General features: G+C 46.4%; 1 protein-coding gene across 1 annotated transcript; it reads right to left on the bottom strand.

Moving 5' to 3' along the window:
* Positions 1 to 7,549: 7,549 nt before the first annotated feature.
* On the bottom strand, positions 7,550 to 14,321 carry LOC146186495 (uncharacterized). The gene is made up of 2 exons (XM_084607228.1): positions 14,172 to 14,321; positions 7,550 to 10,193 (listed from the first exon to the last, which is right to left on the bottom strand). Exon 2 carries the CDS (start codon positions 10,185 to 10,187, stop codon positions 7,878 to 7,880), a length of 2,310 nt encoding a protein of 769 aa, XP_084463354.1. The 5' UTR covers positions 10,188 to 10,193; positions 14,172 to 14,321; the 3' UTR covers positions 7,550 to 7,877.
* Positions 14,322 to 18,905: the final 4,584 nt, after the last annotated feature.

Genomic DNA, 18,905 nt, shown 5'->3' with positions numbered 1-18,905 from the left:
CTCCCTTTCCTCTTTTTCCCTCTGACGTTCGCGCTCCCTTTCCTCTTTCTGCTGTCTGAGCTGTTCCTTTTTTTGCCCGATGAGGTTCCATGCTTCACTGAGCTCCTCATCATCGGTTCCCAGATCAGTGATTGCCTTTATAATCAAGGGTTTTCGTGCCAAACCACTTGTATTAATTCCCAATTCCTCACACAATAGCAACAGTTCCGGTTTCTGCAGCTTTTGTAGGTCCATGATCGCTCCGAGTGTCGGCTACTTCCAAAACAACAGTGCAAACTACCAAACCTAAAGGCGTTTCAACACTTTTTACCAGTTCTTAAAATCTAACCCTGTTCTAGAACCTGGTCCACATCAGAAGAAAAGCCAAGCACTCACCCACACATGCGATCGATGTTCCGAGCTGCCCTCTTGTTGGCCGATTGTTGCGCCTGCTTGTTGCTTGAGATGCCACCTCCGATCACCAGATGTTGTGGCTTGTAGCTTCAGATCCACCTCCAATCACCAGATGTTGTGGCTTGTAGATTCAGATCCCAACGCTGGTCACCAGTGTTGGGGCTTTATCCCACCGCTGCCACCAGTTGTCGTGACGCTGGGGCTACGTCGACCCGGCCTTCACTTGGTAGCGTGCAGAGACTCGGGGTTGAAGTAGGATTGAATCTTCGAAGTTGGTGAAATATGTACAAGCAGGTTTACTGGCACTTTGAGAAAACGTATTTACAAGAATATTTACACGAAAAAGAAGGGTACATCAGCAAAATGGCAAGCGTTAAGAGTTCATAGCGAGAAGCGACTGGATGAGCCGTTTACCCAGGGCCCAGAGCGACATTTCGTGCTCTGCAGCGTCCTTAAAACCCCCTATGTCCAGCCCCTCTCTGAAGATGCTGACCAACCAAATCCAGGGCACGCCCCTCAGGTATCGGCATCCAATCGAACACATCACTGCACTGATGGTCTGAAGCACTGACTGGTCCGGCATTCATTCGTTGGGCGTGATCACTTGTTGGCGGGAAAAGCTTGGGAACGGCGAGGAGAGGAGGTACATTTCTATTCTTCAGCAAAGAAACCACAGGCTGGTTCTGACAAGGGGTTTTACTTCTCAGAAACCCGAGTGCACGTGGCGCCGCATAGGGCTCCCAACATGGTCCCTTTTCGACAATTGCAAATCTTTCCTGCATTCCCGGGAAATTACTTAATGACCGTATGAGTCAGGCTCCTTTCTTGTCCTGCACGTCAGCGGACATGTCACTCTGTCGTCTCCTTTGGATAGGAGGCATTCATCACTGGAGGATAGCACTTCTCGACTGGAAGGGTGAACAAAAGAAAGAAAGCACTTCCTGCTATTTCCCGCAGGGGGACGTTTCTTTGTGTTTTTCCAGACGTTCTCTTGACAGGGTCAATTTGGCATTTGCAGGTTGTCCACAAAGCAAAACATGCTTACAAAACAGGATTCCTGGAAACCGGCTCACTTAGAGCCATTGGACCATCACCACATATTCACAAAACTTATCCATGCCCACAGGCGAACAATAGAGCGCGCAAATGCGGATGCTTGGTCGTAACAACGTGTAACTACACTGGTCTAGAATGTGTAACTGTCTATATTCTCGTTCCACAGAGCGCCAATATAGGCACCGTTCATTTAACTGCTTCAATAAATTGCCTTAAATAAAGTGTGACAAAGCAAGGCGCCCGTGTGCTGTGCGATGTCAGTGCACGTTAAAGAACCTCAGGTGGTCGAAATTTCCGGAGTCCTCCACTACGGCGTCTCTCATAGCATGAGTCGCTTTGGGACGTTAAACCCCACAAACCAACCAACCAACCTTTATAGTGCAGTCGAGGCCCTCCACTACAGCAACCCCCCCCCCCTCCCTCTCTCTCTTTCTCTCTCTGTCTTCTTCCACTCACCTTGCTCCTTTTTCTTCCTGCTCAGTTCACGTGTCCGCGGCCGGGGTGGTGCAGTGGTAAGACGCCCGACTACTGTGCCGGAGTACCCAGGTTCGAACCCGACCTCGGCGGCTGCGTTTCGATGGAGGCGAAACGAAGAGGCGTCCGTGTGCTGTGCGATATCAGCTTACGTTAAAGATCCCCAGGTGGTCCCCTTTCGAAAGGTGGTCGAAATTACTCCGCAGCCCTTCACTACGGCTCCTCTTTCTCTCTTTCCACTTTCTTTCCCACCTTCCCCCCTTCCCTTACGGCGCGGTTGAGGTGTCCACAGAAAACGAGTGAGACAGTTACCGTGCCTTTCCCTTCCTCTAAATCAATCAATCACGTGTTCGCGGAGAATAGTGACAGATACTGCGCCTTTTCTTCCCTGGCAGAACCAGATTCTCGAGAACCTATCCAGTTACACATTGACAACCATCCGATACCTCCGGTAGCCACGATCAGAGTTCTTGGAATGTTGATTCAGAATAATACGCAGAACACAGAAGCTATACGCCGGCTACGCGTCACGGCGCACCACATAGGTGGGCTGGTGAGACGCATTGCCACACGTCGCAGGGGTATGAGATAAGCCGACCTGTGCAGGATCATTCAAGCCTTTATGATAAGCAGAATCATGTACGCTTGCCCGTACTATCATCTGCGTCGTAGGGACGAAGATTCACTTAATAGCATAATTAGAACAGCATACAAAGCGACTCTTGGCTTGCCAGTATACGCTAACTCAGATCGACTACTGCAGCTGGGAATTTTTAACACGCTATCTGAACTAATTGAAGCCCATAAGACAGCACAAGTGACCCGCTTGTCACGCAGCCTTGCGGGACGCGTAATTCTCGACAAGCTCCACATACACCCCACTGAGGAGGTGTGCGCAACATCCCATTTATCGGCTGACATAACTAGTAGACTAGTTGTTAAACCAATAGCCAAAAACATGCTACCAGGCAGACATGATGCCCGCAGGAAGACAAGGGCACAGACCCTTGATAAACAGTACGAGGACGATCCACAAGCAGTGTACGTGGATGCAGCTCAACACATCAAAAACGGAGCATACGTGGCATGTATGGCCACTCCAAAGTCAACCTTCATTAACGCCATAACATTTCATGCTAGCTCCATATGCGAGGCAGAGGAAGTAGCTATCGCACTGGCTATCGCGGATCCCCGCACCAAAACTATTCTAAGCGAGTCAAAAAGCGCCGTTCAAAATTTCGCCAAAAATTCTGTAAGCGCACTTGCGGCGCGAATTCTGCGCAACCGATCTCTCAATCACAACATCAATCTCGTATGGGTTCCGGCTCACGCGGGTAACTCCGGAAACGAAGGGGTCGACCGTCTAGCCCGAGGCTTAACCAACCGGGAGACGGGAGATCTATCGGGAACGGACGCGCCTGTCGAGGCGCCGCGCACATACGCGGAGATAACAAACTTTTATCGCGAGCTAAGATGCACGTACCCCGCCCCTCACCCCGACCTCGACCGGGCGCAAGCCACGACACTCAGACGCCTACAAACAAAGGCCATTCTTAGCCCCTACCGATTATCGTTAATTACGAACGGAGAATTCAACCCTGCATGCCGGCACTGCGGTGACGGGACGCAGGCCACTCAAGACCATAAACTGTGGGAATGCTCCAGCAATTCCCCTCCAAAGGCACTCTTGCCAGCTCCCTCAGCGGAGGAATGGGACAAGCTGTTGGCCAGCCCAAGAAAAACTACGCAACTGGCCCTCGTCACGCGAGCTCAAGAGGTCGCTCCCGACTGGAGGCCACCCTAGTCTCGCCCCAGCCCAAAATAATTCCTTTCATTTTGTGGCAATAAAAGTTGTTACCACCTTCCCTGTAAACCAATTGGAAACACCGCTGATATTTGACAGATACTGCGCCTTTTCTTACCTCTAAACTAATTAGAAACGCCGCTGATGCCTGTGGTACTGCGTCTGCTTCTTTAAAGCTTATTCATGTGACGTCATTGCAGCTTTTCTGGCAACCATGGCACGCACAACTCAGATTTATTTATAGGAAAGGAAAGGCGCGTTAACTGTCTCACTTGTTTTCTGTGGACACCGCAACCGCGCCGTAAGGGAAGGGAGGAAGGTTGGAGAGAAAGTGGAAAGAGAGAAAGAGGAGCCATAGTGGAGGGCTACGGAGTAATTTCGACCACCTGGGGATCTTTAACGTGCGCTGACATCGCACAGCACACGGACGCCTCTTCGTTTCGCCTCCATCGAAACGCAGCCGCCGAGGTCGGGTTCGAACCCGGGTACTCCGGCACAGTAGTCGGGCGTCTTACCACTGCACCACCCCGGCGGGGCGCACGCACAGCTCAACATCGGAGAGGGGGAACGAAAGAGAGAGAGAAGGCCTACGGCGAATCATGACACGGCGTCGGTGAAATCCGAGCTCTGGTTGGACGGCGTTGCAAATGAACGGCGCGCAGCAGGGAGGACGCGGGTAGACCGACGCCGAGTTTCGAACCGCCCAACGTTATGGCGTCTTCACAATGCAGGATTGCCACAACTGCCGCCTGCTAAACCTGATAGCGAATAGGGTCTATATGCTGTGCGATATGGCGTTCCAGGAAGCGTCAAATACAAGGCGCTGCACGAACTCCCAGATCGGACCAACGTTCTGATCCGACGAGCGACGGGATCAGCTTCGTATATACGTGCACTGTCTGGAGACGTCATGACCGTATGTGAAGCCATTCCACATGACCGGGTGGGACGTCATCACGACGTCACACCCTGTCATTACACCACTGTCAATATGATGACGTCATATTCAGCCATCTCTGTCAAGGTACAACATACACCACCACTAATGACGTCATCATTTGTTTCAAGGTACGACATAGTAAAACAGTGATGACGTCATCATTAACTTCAAGGGACGACATACTACACCACTGAAGACGTCATCATTTACTTCAAGGTATGACATACGCTGCTGATGACGTCATCAAACTAAAGCGTTACCAACGAACGGATGGACACAATCGTGGCCGCGAGCATGAGCCATTACAGGCTTTCGCCTTAAAACTTCCTGATGAATGCGGCTTCTAAAGCCGTATAGACACGCCGAAAAGGTTGACTGTCCACTGGGTATCCTTCCAAAATTCGCAAGCATTTTACAGAGTGTGATATGCGGCCGCATGCAATAAATTTTTTTACCTACACTGTCGTTCGAACGATACAGCTGAAAGCCATGCTGCATTAAAAATGAAAGTCTGAAACGGCGCCGAAAACAGACGAAACAGAACTGTACTCTGTAGCAGACGACACATATGGACGCCTGCAGTTCTGGCAACCGCGAGCTGTACCTGCATGTTAGCATGGTGTCGGTTTATATTTTATTGTGCACGTTCGCTTTATACTATCTCACCTCGCTAGCTTAGATGGCTCTGTCGACCAGAACACCCGGCATCTCGGCTCATTCGTGCCGCAGGCATAAAAACCTATATAATTATACCAAAGCTATCACGCTGCACAGTATTCTGCTTATGTTGGTACGTAAGAAAACTTCAGCATAGACGCAACGCGGACGACGTTCCGGGCTTTACGACGAATGCAGTTGGTGAGAAACCGCAATGTGAGTACCGTGCAAGAAGGAGGTTATGACGAGGGCAGAAGAATGCACAGCCCGATTGTGTTGCAACGAGAAGCCCAAGGGTGACAACAGGGAAAGCAAAAGGTTACGCAGGAGTACACCCCAGCAGATGGGCGAGAATAAAAAGGGGAGAAAGAGGATATAGCCAGAGATTCGCGAGGGAATCGACGGAAGAGGGAGAGGTTGATGGGGTGAAGTTTTTCTATTCTAACATTGGTTTTAAAGGTAGTCAGCAAATTGGTGTATATAACTATAGGAAACCTAGGTTTCTGTATGAGAACTCCTGACATTATTTACTCTCTCTCTCTCTTGTAGATGACTTCAGAAAAGTTTCAAGTATACAATGCAGTATAGCCGTGGCTGTATCTGCCAAATTCCGCCATCTGACGCTTCACAATTTCAGGTAGCGGTTGAATACGAGTCCTGACCAGTACATTAAATTAAGGTGTCTTTATTACTGCATTAAACAAAAACAGGTCAGCCATAGAGTGCGTGGGAACGCAATCAATCATTCAAAACAACAATGACAGTACACCTTTCCCAAAGCGAAACATAGTAATGTCACAGGGAAAGCAGGCAATACTTTTCTAAGAGAAAGTGATGGTTTCCTAGTTGCTCTTCTTTTTAAATAGTAGTCACAAGATCTGAATTAAGGATCATTGCGTGTTACGTCAACGGTAAAAAAAAAAAAAAAAAAAAAAGCAGCAATAATTACGATACTCGGCAATGCAAAATTTGTTCCCAGCTCTGTATGCCTCCTCATAAAACCTGATGTCTTTCTTGTCAGCGGAATGAGCAATGCATTCCTTACGTCATCGATACAATCCTGCAGCCACAGCGCTTCCGGCTGGGGAGCTTCAAGTAGCGGCCAATAATTTTATATAGACGAATGATAGCGAGATTCTCACATGGATTGATATATGGAATATAGGAGGGTCCCCTCTGAAACGGGGCTGATGGCACTTGCCACGATGATCTACTCTATTTTCCCTTATATTTATTTTCATCGTTACAAATCGGTCCATAAATACATTTTCTTTATAACATTTTTATTCCTTGATTCTAATCTTAAGCTGTTTTCCTTTTCAGCAGCGACAGCTAGCGGCTAAATAGAGACATTTTAGGAAAACGAATGAAAGCGCAACTAAACGCGCTCTATTTCCATGATTCTGTGGCGCAATGTACTAGCTTTGCGTTTTGGAACGCGAAGAGCGATGATACTTATCAACTTTTATTTTCCTCTCTTTTCTTTGCTTTACTCTACCGGATATTATACTGACCATGCAACAAAATTTGAGAGGCGCTTCAGATTCTCTTTCAAGGCCAGGATGCGATAGCCTTAAGGGTCTCTCGAGAGCTCTACGCTAAATTTCACTCAACGGCCCCGGAATGTCAATGTTATTCTAACTAGTTATTAGGTTATTCTTACTGTTGTTAATTATTATTATTATTATTATTATTATTATTATTATTATTATTATTATTATTATTATTATTATTATTATTATTATTATTATTATTATTATTATTATTATTATTATTATTATTATTATTATTATTATTATTATTATTATTATTATTATTATTATCATTATTATTAAGCTATTCTAACTTCTAACCACTTGCCATTGAATTGCCGTCCGGACACCCTATCCCGGGTACAAAGGGGCTTTAGGGTACAAGTGTCCCCCCCCCCTCTTCCCAGGATTTCAACACGGGCATTCACTGTAGGCTCTATGTGATGTGTCTGTTCTGAACACCCACGATGGGTTAAGGGACGAAGAGCAAAATCTTGTGGCCCAGGTTTCTCAATGTCAACTGTGATGAGATGGTCCCCGGCCTTGGGCCATCTTCAAGTGTCCGCAGCACGAAAAAAAATGACGACACGAAGAATCACGCACGACAGGACGAATGCTGCTACGAATGTGGTGAATTCGTCCCCCCCCCCCCTGTAGCTGCACACCTGTTACGTAGATGCCAACAGCAACGAGATGGTGGTCACAAACTTTATTACGGAATGTGAGCCTTAGCTGTCATATCCTAGAGATTGCACGTTGATCAAGCCAGGAATTGGCGCATAAGATATCTGCTCTAAAATGTACACATAAATTCCCTTACATCTGTTACTAGGGCTGTATCTGAGTGTCATCTAGCGTCAGCGGTACTGTCAGCCTGACACGGAAGGTAACGTTCTGAAACGTTTATCGAGAGTATTGGCACTCAAGAGAGGCTGTGTAACACTGGCATTGCACCACTGCCAATGACTTTAACCTCAAGAGCCCGCATTTCATGGATTCCGGAAAGTTTTCAGCTGCACATCTACTGCTGCAGTGCAGCCTGAACCTGGAGCCAGAAGAGATTGTTCAGGGCCTCACTCGAGCCGTCTGGTGGCAGCTGGACGTAGGTGCGGGTCTTCATCAGGTATTTCATCATGGGGCTCATCTCATACTCCTCCAAGTCATTCTTCCGTATGAACACCATTCCGTCGTGGCGGTCGTTTTCAAAGAGGCGATGCTGCGCCAGGCTCAGCTCGAACATGCACCAGCGGCTGCGGCAGAACTCCCTGCTGAGCACGAACAGCGACACGCGGCTCTGTGTTATGGCACGGCAGATGTTCTCGGTGATCGGCAGGCCCGGGATGAAGTCTCGCTCAGACACGCAGAGTCGAAAATTCATGGGAGCCGATTCAAGCTTTGGAACGAGCACGTCTCGCACCCACTCGGCGTCCGAGGCGTGGTACGAGAGGAAGCCATCCCAGAGAAAGTTTCCGGCTTGCTTATGCCTTCGAAATCCTTTGACGGAGACCTTGAGGTATAGCAGGCCGTACATGCAGTACCAACGGTACCTGTGAACAGCGTAGGCGATCAGGGAGGCGCATAAGATAGAGAGGAGTGCAGGAACACCGTAAACTATGTAGGGGTCGGGCGGGGTACAAGCGGTCATGTTCCAGGGAACATCGACAACGAGCCTTCCTTCATGGTCATCTTGTTCCTTGCAGACAAAGCAGTCGGAGCAATAAGCAGGATGCTTTTCCAGTACAGAAAGAAGATTCTTGTGCTGGCAGCTCGAGCAGTCCCATGAATTATATCCTAGGTTGACGTAGCTGACGTGGCTAATGTCGCTCAACATGTCGTCGCTTATCCTGGATAGCAAGTTATGTTCCAAGTGAAGGGTTTTTAGTTTTCTCATGTTAGTGAATACAGGCGGCTTCCACTTTGATATTTGATTATGCTCTAGATTTAGCTCCTCGATAGGCACATACTTCACGACCTCAAGCTCTAGTTCTTTAACCTCGTTCTGGGAAAGTATGAGCATCCTCAAGGACGGCAAAGTTGAGAATATTCGTGGGCCCTCGAACCGTACAATTCGGTTTTTACTGAGGTTGAGGAAACTGAGATTCTTAAGTCCCTTCATAGCTTCTCCGCTTAGTGACCTGATCTTGTTGTCAGATAGAGACAGATTGCTGAGGTTTTCCAAGCATTCAAACGGAGACCCCGAGATGTTCGTTATGTGACAATTCTCTAGCTCGAGCTGCTTGAGCAGCGGAAATCCACAGAATGCTTGATCAGGTAATGAGTCTAAGCGACTTCTACTCATAACTAACAGTTGAGCAGTGCTGTTACATTCACAACTCAGGGGGCAGAATTCGAACTTGATATTACGTGGAACATCGGTATCGGATATGTCAAGCGTTACTAGCCGCGTTAAGTTAAATATTCCCTCTGGAATGCCGGATAGTTTCGTGCCTATGAAAGAGGCATGTCTCAAGCCTGGGTTCCGAAAAAATGCAACGGCATGAATCTCCTCTATGGGCGTCTGGAAAAACTCTAGGCGCTCGAGATTCGGAAAGCTTGGAATTTCGCGAGATGTGATGTTATGAAAATTGCATTTGTAGAATACAATATGCCTTATAGGAGTCATGGAGAGGGGTAAAGACAGATATAAAGGGATATGCTTGACGCTCTGTCTGAATGTGATGTTCATAACCTCATATGTTAAAGAGCCAATATTCCAATTCATGAAGAGCATGCGCATTACGTTATCCAACTGGAATTCTGGGTCAGTAGAATTGCGCGTATTATGTTCAACGAAGCCGTAAACGTCAAATTTGCAGATTCTGTCAGCTCGAGTCCCGTTGCAGATGGCAATTGCGGCTTGCGCGGGTTCGCCAAACGTAGCTTTATATGTCAACTGGCGAATCTGTACGAGAAGATAGTTGAAGTGGAACAGTCCAGATTGGGTGTAGTTGACCGTCAGTGAGTAATCGTTCTGCTGACCTATTACTGGTGGGAAGTTGCTCCATTTCCTTAAAGTGATTGAGTGAAGCGACAGGCAGATGATGCCACCTTCCGGGGTATTCTCGTCCACAGGTTCGTCGGAGACGAGATGTCGTTCCACCGTAATCGTCTCCGGTTCGAGGCGGATTAAATTCTCATGAACTTGCAACCCGAACGAGATGTTGCAGAGGGCGTGGAGGTATCCATGCTCAACGGTCACGTTGCAGCGCCGATAGGGCTCCAGCAGCGTTTCCCGGTCGGTGAAATTAGTGCAGTTCAGTGACATACTCAGGCCAAAGACTGGTGTCGCAGCCCACAGAAGTAAACCGCAAATTTTCATCGGCCGGCGCATCCCGATCTGAAACAAAGAAAATGTGACCCTGACACAAACTACTAACTGAACAAATTTATTCCCCAGGTACCTTTTAAATAATAATCTAATGACCTTTACAAAAGTGCTGTCTGTATTGTAATATATCTAGAAAAAGTGCAAATTTTGTGGCCAGAAGGCAAAAATATACCATGGTATGGGCTTGTCAACAAAAGACCAGTGTTGACATAATAAATCAGCCAACGTGGGAAGGCTGGGAGGCGGCCCTGTCCAGCTCGGACCTCAAGCAACAACGAGCCCTCGTCGAAAGATCACGGGCAGCGGCTTTTACCAACGGTGTCCCGGACTAGGGACCCGATCAGCCTTCCCTTAATCTAAGCCAATGTGGCTTTCTATGAACGTTTTCATCATCACCATCATCATCGAGAAAGGCTGCCAAAAAAGTTTGTAATGTTTGATTTCTTTTAACTCGGAGACAGGTTTTGCGGCATGTAATACCATTGTCCGTGTACAGAAGAAAACAGGTGAATCATGTTACCAGCAATCGCATCAACTCTTTCTGCGTAGTTCTCTTTTTACCAGTTACGGTTTGTTTCCTTATAGAAATTGCCAATCTGTAGCCGGTCTTTAGTAACAGGAATATAGGTGCTGTAATTTCGAAACTGTGAAAACGTGACCACTCTGCGCTTCGTGGCTCTACAAGTTTCGGTTCGTCTCGCGTCTATACAAAGGGAACGTATTTTGCGTGCGTTCAACAAAGCTATGCACATACTACCCCGCTTTCTTCCTTTCAGTCACTCTAAAGCGCGCGTGTGAGTGAAACAGCTTGCACTGGTGGGAAGAGTGGCGCAGCATCATCCAGTTCGCCGAAGGGTGACATGATCTAGGAAATCTGTAGTGCTCCCGAGATGGACGAAATTTTGTCAGCTTCGTCTCCTGGCTGCAATCGTGTTTTATAAAATTTAAAAACATGTATGGACATTACTAATTCCGCTATCAATTTCTATTTGCAACCAGGCGACTAATTACAGGAAGTATAATCCTGAATATGAGAAATCATAGTTCTTCAGAGTACAAATAATAGCACTTACCTTTTCTAATGCCTGTTATTACCGATATTTATATGCAAAAGAAACCTCATTTGTACTGTGTCGGGCTTTATATACCCTCTTAGCCACACAAACTTGACCAGCTCTTCCCGCAAGCTTTTTTTCTCGCCATCACACCGTGTTTACAAACAAAGGGGGCGCTCGTGGCGTCGCAGCCGACTGGGGGTGAAAAATATGGTTAGCGCCCATAGGAATACATGGAACCAAAATATTTCTAAGCAGTTTTCTTATTTCACAGGGCACCTGTGATGTCGTTATTCAGTACAAAACAACTATGAACATCATAGAATAGATCACGAAAGTATGAAATCTCATTAACGAGGGGAAGTTTTTTTAAAATACCGCAAAACGTATGGGTGTGCAAGTTGGGAGGGCGACCCGTAGAAATACATGTAAACACAACTTACCGGAACATTTTTCTCATTTCACAGAGCATCAGAAGTGGTGGCCGGTCGTTAAACGTTGACCAGCGCTTTGAAGAAGTGTGTGAAAAAGTATGGTGCGTCATTACGGAGGCAGTCTACTTTTAAAACTCCCCGAATAACCTGTGTTATGAATCCAGACACCGCCAAAAGGCAAGCTGGGTGTAGCGAATCGCGCAGTTTTGCTTACAGTCTGATATGCTGCCGCTTAGGGTAAATAAGCTTGATAATATTGTCGCTCCAGTGATACGTGCTAGACAGAATTACATTTAAAAAGCAGTTGTCAAACGCCATACGACAATATGGATCGAACGAGATTCACGCATTGCAGCAGACGACAGCGTATCTGGCGATACCCACCGCGGCCGCCTCCAGCTCCGCAGCGCCTGCTAGCGACAGCGCCGGTGGCGCACTGCCGTCTGCAACTGTGCGCGGTCAGTTTATCGTGCTGTGAACTGTCCCGCAAGTCGTCAGACTTGCAGTACTTGCAAGGGAATGTAGTGTGCCATGCAACATGATGTCAGGGCGTGACACAAGACGTTCACCAAAAAATGAGAATGGTTCAACGCTGCTGAACCGAGTAAATTGTTGCGGTAAGTTGTGTTTACATGTGTTTCTATCAGTCGCCCTCCCAACTCGCACCCGCATACGTTTCGCGGTGTTTTAAAAATACTTCGCCTCGGTAATGAGATTTCATACTTTCACTATCTGTTCTAGGATGTTCATGGTTGCTCTGTACCGAATAACGACGTCATAGGCGCTCTTTGAAATGAGAAAACTGAAATGAAATCTTTCGCTTCCATGTATTCCTATGGGCGCTAAGCCTATTTTTCACCCCCAGTCGGCTGCGGCGCCGCGAGCGCCCCCTTTGTTTGTAAACACGGTGTTGGTCTATAGGTGCCTGCGGGAGCAACGCAGGTGCTCGTGCGCGGACTATATTGTTCGCGGGGTGCAGCCGCGGGCTTCCAAGCGGCATGTCTTGATCGCTGCTGCAGTGGGCAAAAGCAGTGGACAAAGAAATGAGAGGGACGTCCTGATAGAGGTATCCGGAGCGAGCAATCGCGATGTGCCCGGCCGATGGACGACAACAACTTTGAGGAGAGATCATTGGAACGGCACCTAAGGGGATGGAACAGGTGCGTTAATTGGCCTTAAAGGCTGCCAAGTGGGTATAGTGTGTCTCATGCACAGCATCGAGCCTTATTTCTACCACATTGTCACGTTCCCGCCGCAGTTAGTTTTGCTTTAGCAAGTTAGGATGCTAACTCCCGTTCTGCTGTCATCATAGAACTGCCGTCTCGCGCGCACATACCGCATGCGCTGTTCCACCGTACCGGTGGTGCCCTTTGGAAAATTTTCTTGGTCCGGAATAGACCGGTGTCTTGCAGAATATGTTTGTGTCACTTTTCTGGTGAATCTATGGCTACCGTATCCGCTCTTTAGAAAGCGTTCTCTTTAACGCCTCATGCTGCGGTATCAGATGCAGATGACACCCCTTCGTGAACGGAGCAGATCTTTTTAACTTTCGACAGTGAGAAATAAAACCACGAAAACGCTGAAAAGCAGCGATGAATAAAAACATAACTGGGTGATGCTGTCGGCTTGAAGCACAATTCAAGAAAGTTCCAAACAAATTAGGATAACAAGACGAACTAGACGGACCCAGGAGTGCATTGTAAGAAACTAGAAGGAACGTCGTGGCTATCGACGAATTTGTTTTCCATACATCGCATTTATTCGGAAATATGTACGTGGCTTTCCACTTAACCACGTAATTATCACCGCTGCCGATTACCCGGCGTGTTAAACTACAACATGCTCTGCGCTGTGGATTGCAAGTCGTCTCCATCAACTTTCATCTTTGCGCAAAGATTTCTGCATTTGCTACATGATTTAGCTACGGTACCATTGTGACAGTTTTATTTTATTTTGGCCTATAGTCCTGGTATAAAGCAGTTTGCAGTCGTCCTACCGGCATATACGCATATACTACTAGTCTAGGTTGGCATCTGTGACGCCATGCTATTGCACATGGTCATCAGTGTTTACCGCAGATTAAGGCAGCGCATGGCCCTAAAAAAAGTATATTTTAAAATGTAGTGCCTTACGTCCAGTTTAACAATTCACATATGAAAGTTGGCCCTTCCTCACCAAAATAAAATAAAAAAATGAAGAGGGCCCACAATAACCAGCAGCCGCAAATTAATACACACACTTGGAGAAATTTGGCATGTTACAAACTTGACTTCACTAACTAAATCTGGCTGCCAAAAAGCAATAACAAGGCTTTTTACTCCCGGAACACCACCATAATAATTTCCTGTAAGATATTCCTGACAGTTTATGGCCCTGGTTTTCTTTCGCATAAGCCGAAGTTCCTATCTGATCAACTGCAGCAACTTCACCGTGGCATACGATGTTTTGACACTGCAAGACGCACTCGGAACAGTCTTCACAACGCGAAAAATACGCACCTTTCTGAAGCAGAGCCTCCGATATTGTGTGATCCTGAATACGCTGCCGAGGTTTGCTTTCGAAGTGTGTTCCGGCAAAATAACGGCAGGTATTGTGCGCTTAGAATACCATCCGCTATGAGCGTCGTTTATCTCTCCCAGCTCGCAGGAACTCGGCCCTCACCGCGTCCTGAACGTAGCGGGGCCCGGTTCAAGGGCAGGAAACTTTTCTATCTCTCTTTCGTGTAACAAAGAAAAAAAGGAAGTGGCGCCAGCAGTGAAACTGAACTCTTCGGAGCACCGCTCTTGCGAGCAGAAAGCGATGACGAAAGTAGCAGCAACGATGAGGAAGTCAGACAGCGGGTGCTGTCGCCTGACAACCGCGAAGGCATTGCTTCGAGACGAGCAGGCAGAATGCATGGAGATCAAGTAGGAACTCTCCGGCTGCTTGAAAGTTCTTTGATGAAAGCTTGCCAACGGTGCTAGAGATGGACGCCCCGGGCTGATGTTAGTGGCAGTACGCTTCGTTTAACCCAAAGGGCTTTGCGGAATCTTTTCCAGAACTTGGTATTTGGTAACGTTCCATAAAGCTTGCAATTCATTGAATAAGGCTTGCCATACTTGATTGCAGGACACTTAGTATTCCTTGTGCGTAAACGATACTTTATTTGGGCCAGAGACACCTAACAGTACTTTGCAAGCTGATGATGCAGCGTTGAACTCATAGCGGTCGTGATCTTGCGAATGCAGTGATTACTGCAAACGAGCGGCTACGGAGTGCTGCTGGTATGTTATGTAATAAATCCTGCAGTTAACCATAATGTCAACTAGGCTCAGCGCCAGTAGGAAGTTTTGTAAACAAAAATTTCAACCCTTACAAAAATGCATGTAGGGTTTCTATAGAAATTCGAAAGCGTTGTGTCAATACACGCTGTTGAAAGTCTGTCGATAATCAACAACATTTTGGATGATGCAGTGTTGACCTCTTGTTGAGCGCTTATGAAATAGTGGCCCATGTGTTTCTTAAGAGCGCTTTTGGAATTCGCGCAACTGAAATTCTGTTGATTTCAGGCTCAAATGCTTCAGAAACTCTGCAAGTGACGCTTTTTGATTTTCTGCTACCTTTCCACTCCTGAACAACAGAAAATAGTACACGACCATCGGTTTGCCAGGAGCAGACACGGGGTGATTTTCATTAATGCAAAAGTAGTACAGTACATCTCCTAGCTGCGATAAGTCACCACATTCTATGTTCTGCCCGACCAATCAACAATCCTGTCTGATCAGTGCTGGTTAATGATAAGCATAGTGAGGCATAAAAGAACAAAACAGATCTTGATCTTTTAAGCCCCATTATACTTACTCACTCATTAACCTACACTAAACTGACTAAATTGTTGATTGGTCAGCAGAACATAGAATGTGTTGACAGACCGCAGCAAGGATATGTGCTGTGCTACTTTTGCATTAATGTAAACCACCTCGTGCCTGCTCCTGGCTAACCGTTGATCACGCAGCATTTTCTGTTAATCCGCAGCGGAAAGGGAACACAGAATAAAAAATGCGCGTTAATGAGAAAGAAAAAATATGCATCTTTGGTGAACCCATAACATGAGCTGGGTTGTTTATTTGCTTTATTTCAATTCATGTGCAAGGTATGACGCCAGGCTGTTCTTTGCGTAAAACGCTGATACGTCCGGGAACTCCTCGCATGTGATGCTGAAATAAACAATATAAATCATAATTAAGTTGCGGTATATACTAACCTAAAAATAGAGCAAAGGCATTTGTGCGCTGCTCCACGTCATAGCTCAAGAAATTTCTTGTCTAAAATGAGTTGTCACTGTCTTTCACTGCTAAGACGGCATCGACCGCCGCCTCCACAGCTCGGCAGCACTACCACATCGTTCATTTCTCCCTAATAAACAATATATGCTGCCGTCAAAGATCCCATTGTGAATATAAATAGCAAAGCGCAGGTCACAAGCATTACTACCCAGAAAACTTGAAGCAAAATTACCAACTATAGGCACTAAAATGAGTGGAAACAAAACAAACACTGCAAAAATGGCGGAGCTGCACAGATTCAATAATCCACAATGTGTGACAGAGGCATATTATGATCTCGATAATGTGTCCGTCTCAGCGCGAGTAGCGTATCGAAAGAGTACAGCACTGTGCCGAACAATCCGTCAAAAACGGTCACCGGTTAAAAAAAAGAAAGATCGAAAATGTCGCCATTCCAGCTGGCGTTCCATCGGCCCCAGCGTCCGCGTAAAGACAAGCCTCGTTCTCTCTCTCTCTCTCTCCCCCTCCTTTTTTTTCCGACGAGGCTGGTTTGCCTGCTAGAAATATTTACATGCGGGCTTCACCTTGTAGCACACACAGTACAAGACTGGCACAAACACGAATAGGAAAAAGTAAAACACTCACCAAAGTGCAGACGCTCCCTCCGCTCGCGCCGGCTTTTCGCCTAGAATCCAAAACGCCTGCGACTGTTGAACTTCTTAAACACGTCCTCCTTGCGCAGAAGCTGCCGCTCAAGAGCGGAGTCCTCCGAAGACTTAAATTCGTACGTTCGCGCTCCAATTTGAACAAAACGATCTTCGTGATAATCACCAGCGAAAAACCTACATACGGTGCTTCGTTCACAGTGCAAGATGCGACCACGGTGGCGGGAAAACGCCAACTGAACTGGCACATCGCCGCACTCAGCGTACCCGCGTCTGCGTGCAAAGAAAACGGGGCGCAGAAGAACAGCTTCGGTGAAAAGCCGCCACCCCCGCTGCGCGACTGCTGAAGCCAAGGTCATCTCCGTGAAAACAAACCACGGTGAAGGCAGAGAGCGGAGACCAAGCGGGAGCAACCCCTCCTCCCTCCCCCTTTTTTCCCCCCAGCCGACAGGAAGCGACCCTCGACCTCTCCGGACATGCTGGCGCCGTTCACGGGGCACGGGGGAAGTGGGATGCGGACAGGGGCAAGGCGGCGGCCGAATGCTTCTTTGAAAAGAAGAGTCGCCGTTAGAAGACGCATGCAATCTTGTTTTTTTTCTTCTTTTTTTTTTCATACGCGAATGTTTTTGCTATGCGTGTTAACTCTATAGTATGCGTGGGATCAATCCGTGATTATTAGAACCCCTCAATGTTTAAAGTGACTTCATTTTAGCATGATGTCCACTTTAAGAAAGGAAGGAAAAGAAAAAAATAACAGTAAAATTCTCCAAAGACATATAGCGGTGGAGGATTCCAATACAGACTGCACCTCATTTTGCGGCAAAAAGCTACGGGCAAAAATACCTATGCTTGGGCAGAATGTCAGACCCTGAAGCATATATATAGTGAACTTTGGAACTGGTTTAAAAAAGCTCTGTCCTGCCCTACATGGTGGGTTCAATCTAGGATCCTGTTTGTTAGTATGATGACTCACTGAACTTGTTTTATGATAAATATAAAATATGTCCTACCACTAAAGTTACCTTCTGCGACATACAGAAGCTGATCCATTACGGATTCTGATTGACATTCAACGATGTATTTGCATTATTAGTGGAGGCTTTGCCATCATGAAGTTTTTAGGGCATATTTTCACTGTGTTGCGAAGCTTGAGCTAAGTGTGCACCGTTAATATGTACTTTTATATAACATGAACGAGCACGCAACTGCATGCTGCTCTTATATTTCCCTTCGCAGAATGTGGCCAATAATTGATTACAAGTGAGACCAAAAATTCATAACGAAATTGTTACATCATGCTCTTATCATTTGTGCCTAAAACTACTTAAAAACATGGGCCAGCATGAACAGTCCACGCTAATTGTTCGTGAACGTTGAAAACTGACAACAAAAAGCACATAGAAAAAATTGCACAAAAAGTCTATTGGGTAGAACACAATGAAAATTCTGTTGGCCCTGTAAAGATTGCATTCAGCTGGGGTTGAATGTCTATCGAAATTCAATAAATTCAAAAGGCGGTCAATAGTCCAACAATAGAGTTTCAAAACTCATTTTTGTAAGGGAAAAGCAGTTTTCTTCCACACAACGCATTTGATGCATTTTAAGGTAAAAGTCGCCATGTGCAGCATAAATTGTGAAATCAGAAACACCATTTTCAAGCCGGGGTATTTTTTAAACAACATACAATAAAACGTATGATGGTGCGAGTCGTGAAATACTGGAGAGTGCCTCGAAGCAGACTGAAAAAGAGCGCCTCTTCATTTCGAGGAAAATCGATTTGTAAACCCCTCGGGTAAATATTTGCTCAACTGGGACACACTCTTAAAATACTCATTCAAAAGAGAGGATTTCTTGAGGCTCACCCAAAAGGCGCACTTTCACAATCGCACAAGCTTCTTGGGTAGTCTGACAAGCTGCCGCGCATGCTCCATTCATTGCCAGGCGGTGTCGCTCCAGCGAAAAAGAAAAAGTAGCTTTTCATATTTTACCACGACGATAATAGCCTCGCATCTCTCATTTTGTATTAGACTTTGCAGGTTAGGTGAATGGCGGGTTCGCTATGTTTTGCCTCGCAATTTTCGCTCGGCTAGATAGCTCTTTCGATAATAACACTCGCCAGATCGGATAATTCGCCGCAGGCATCAAAACATATAATTTCACGAAATCTATCATATGCTGCGAAGTGTTTTTCTTATGATAGTACTTAAGTGCACTTGACGACAATAGTCTTCAAAATTATATTATTGTAATTTTTTATCATAACCGAGATTAGAAATAATATAACTAAGAGCTGGATTGAATA

The sequence above is a fragment of the Amblyomma maculatum genome, chromosome 6 (assembly GCF_055883805.1).
Source record: "Amblyomma maculatum isolate TAMU_Amacu chromosome 6, ASM5588380v1, whole genome shotgun sequence".
Taxonomy (NCBI): Eukaryota; Metazoa; Arthropoda; class Arachnida; order Ixodida; family Ixodidae; genus Amblyomma; species Amblyomma maculatum.
The sequence above is the reverse complement of the archived record's forward strand: the minus strand, read 5'-3'. Positions and strand labels throughout refer to the sequence as shown.

Coding starts and splice junctions, on each gene's coding strand:
- LOC146186495 (XM_084607228.1), bottom strand. CDS start 10,187: ATGCGCCGGCCGATGAAAATTTGCGGTTTACTTCTGTGGGCTGCGACA.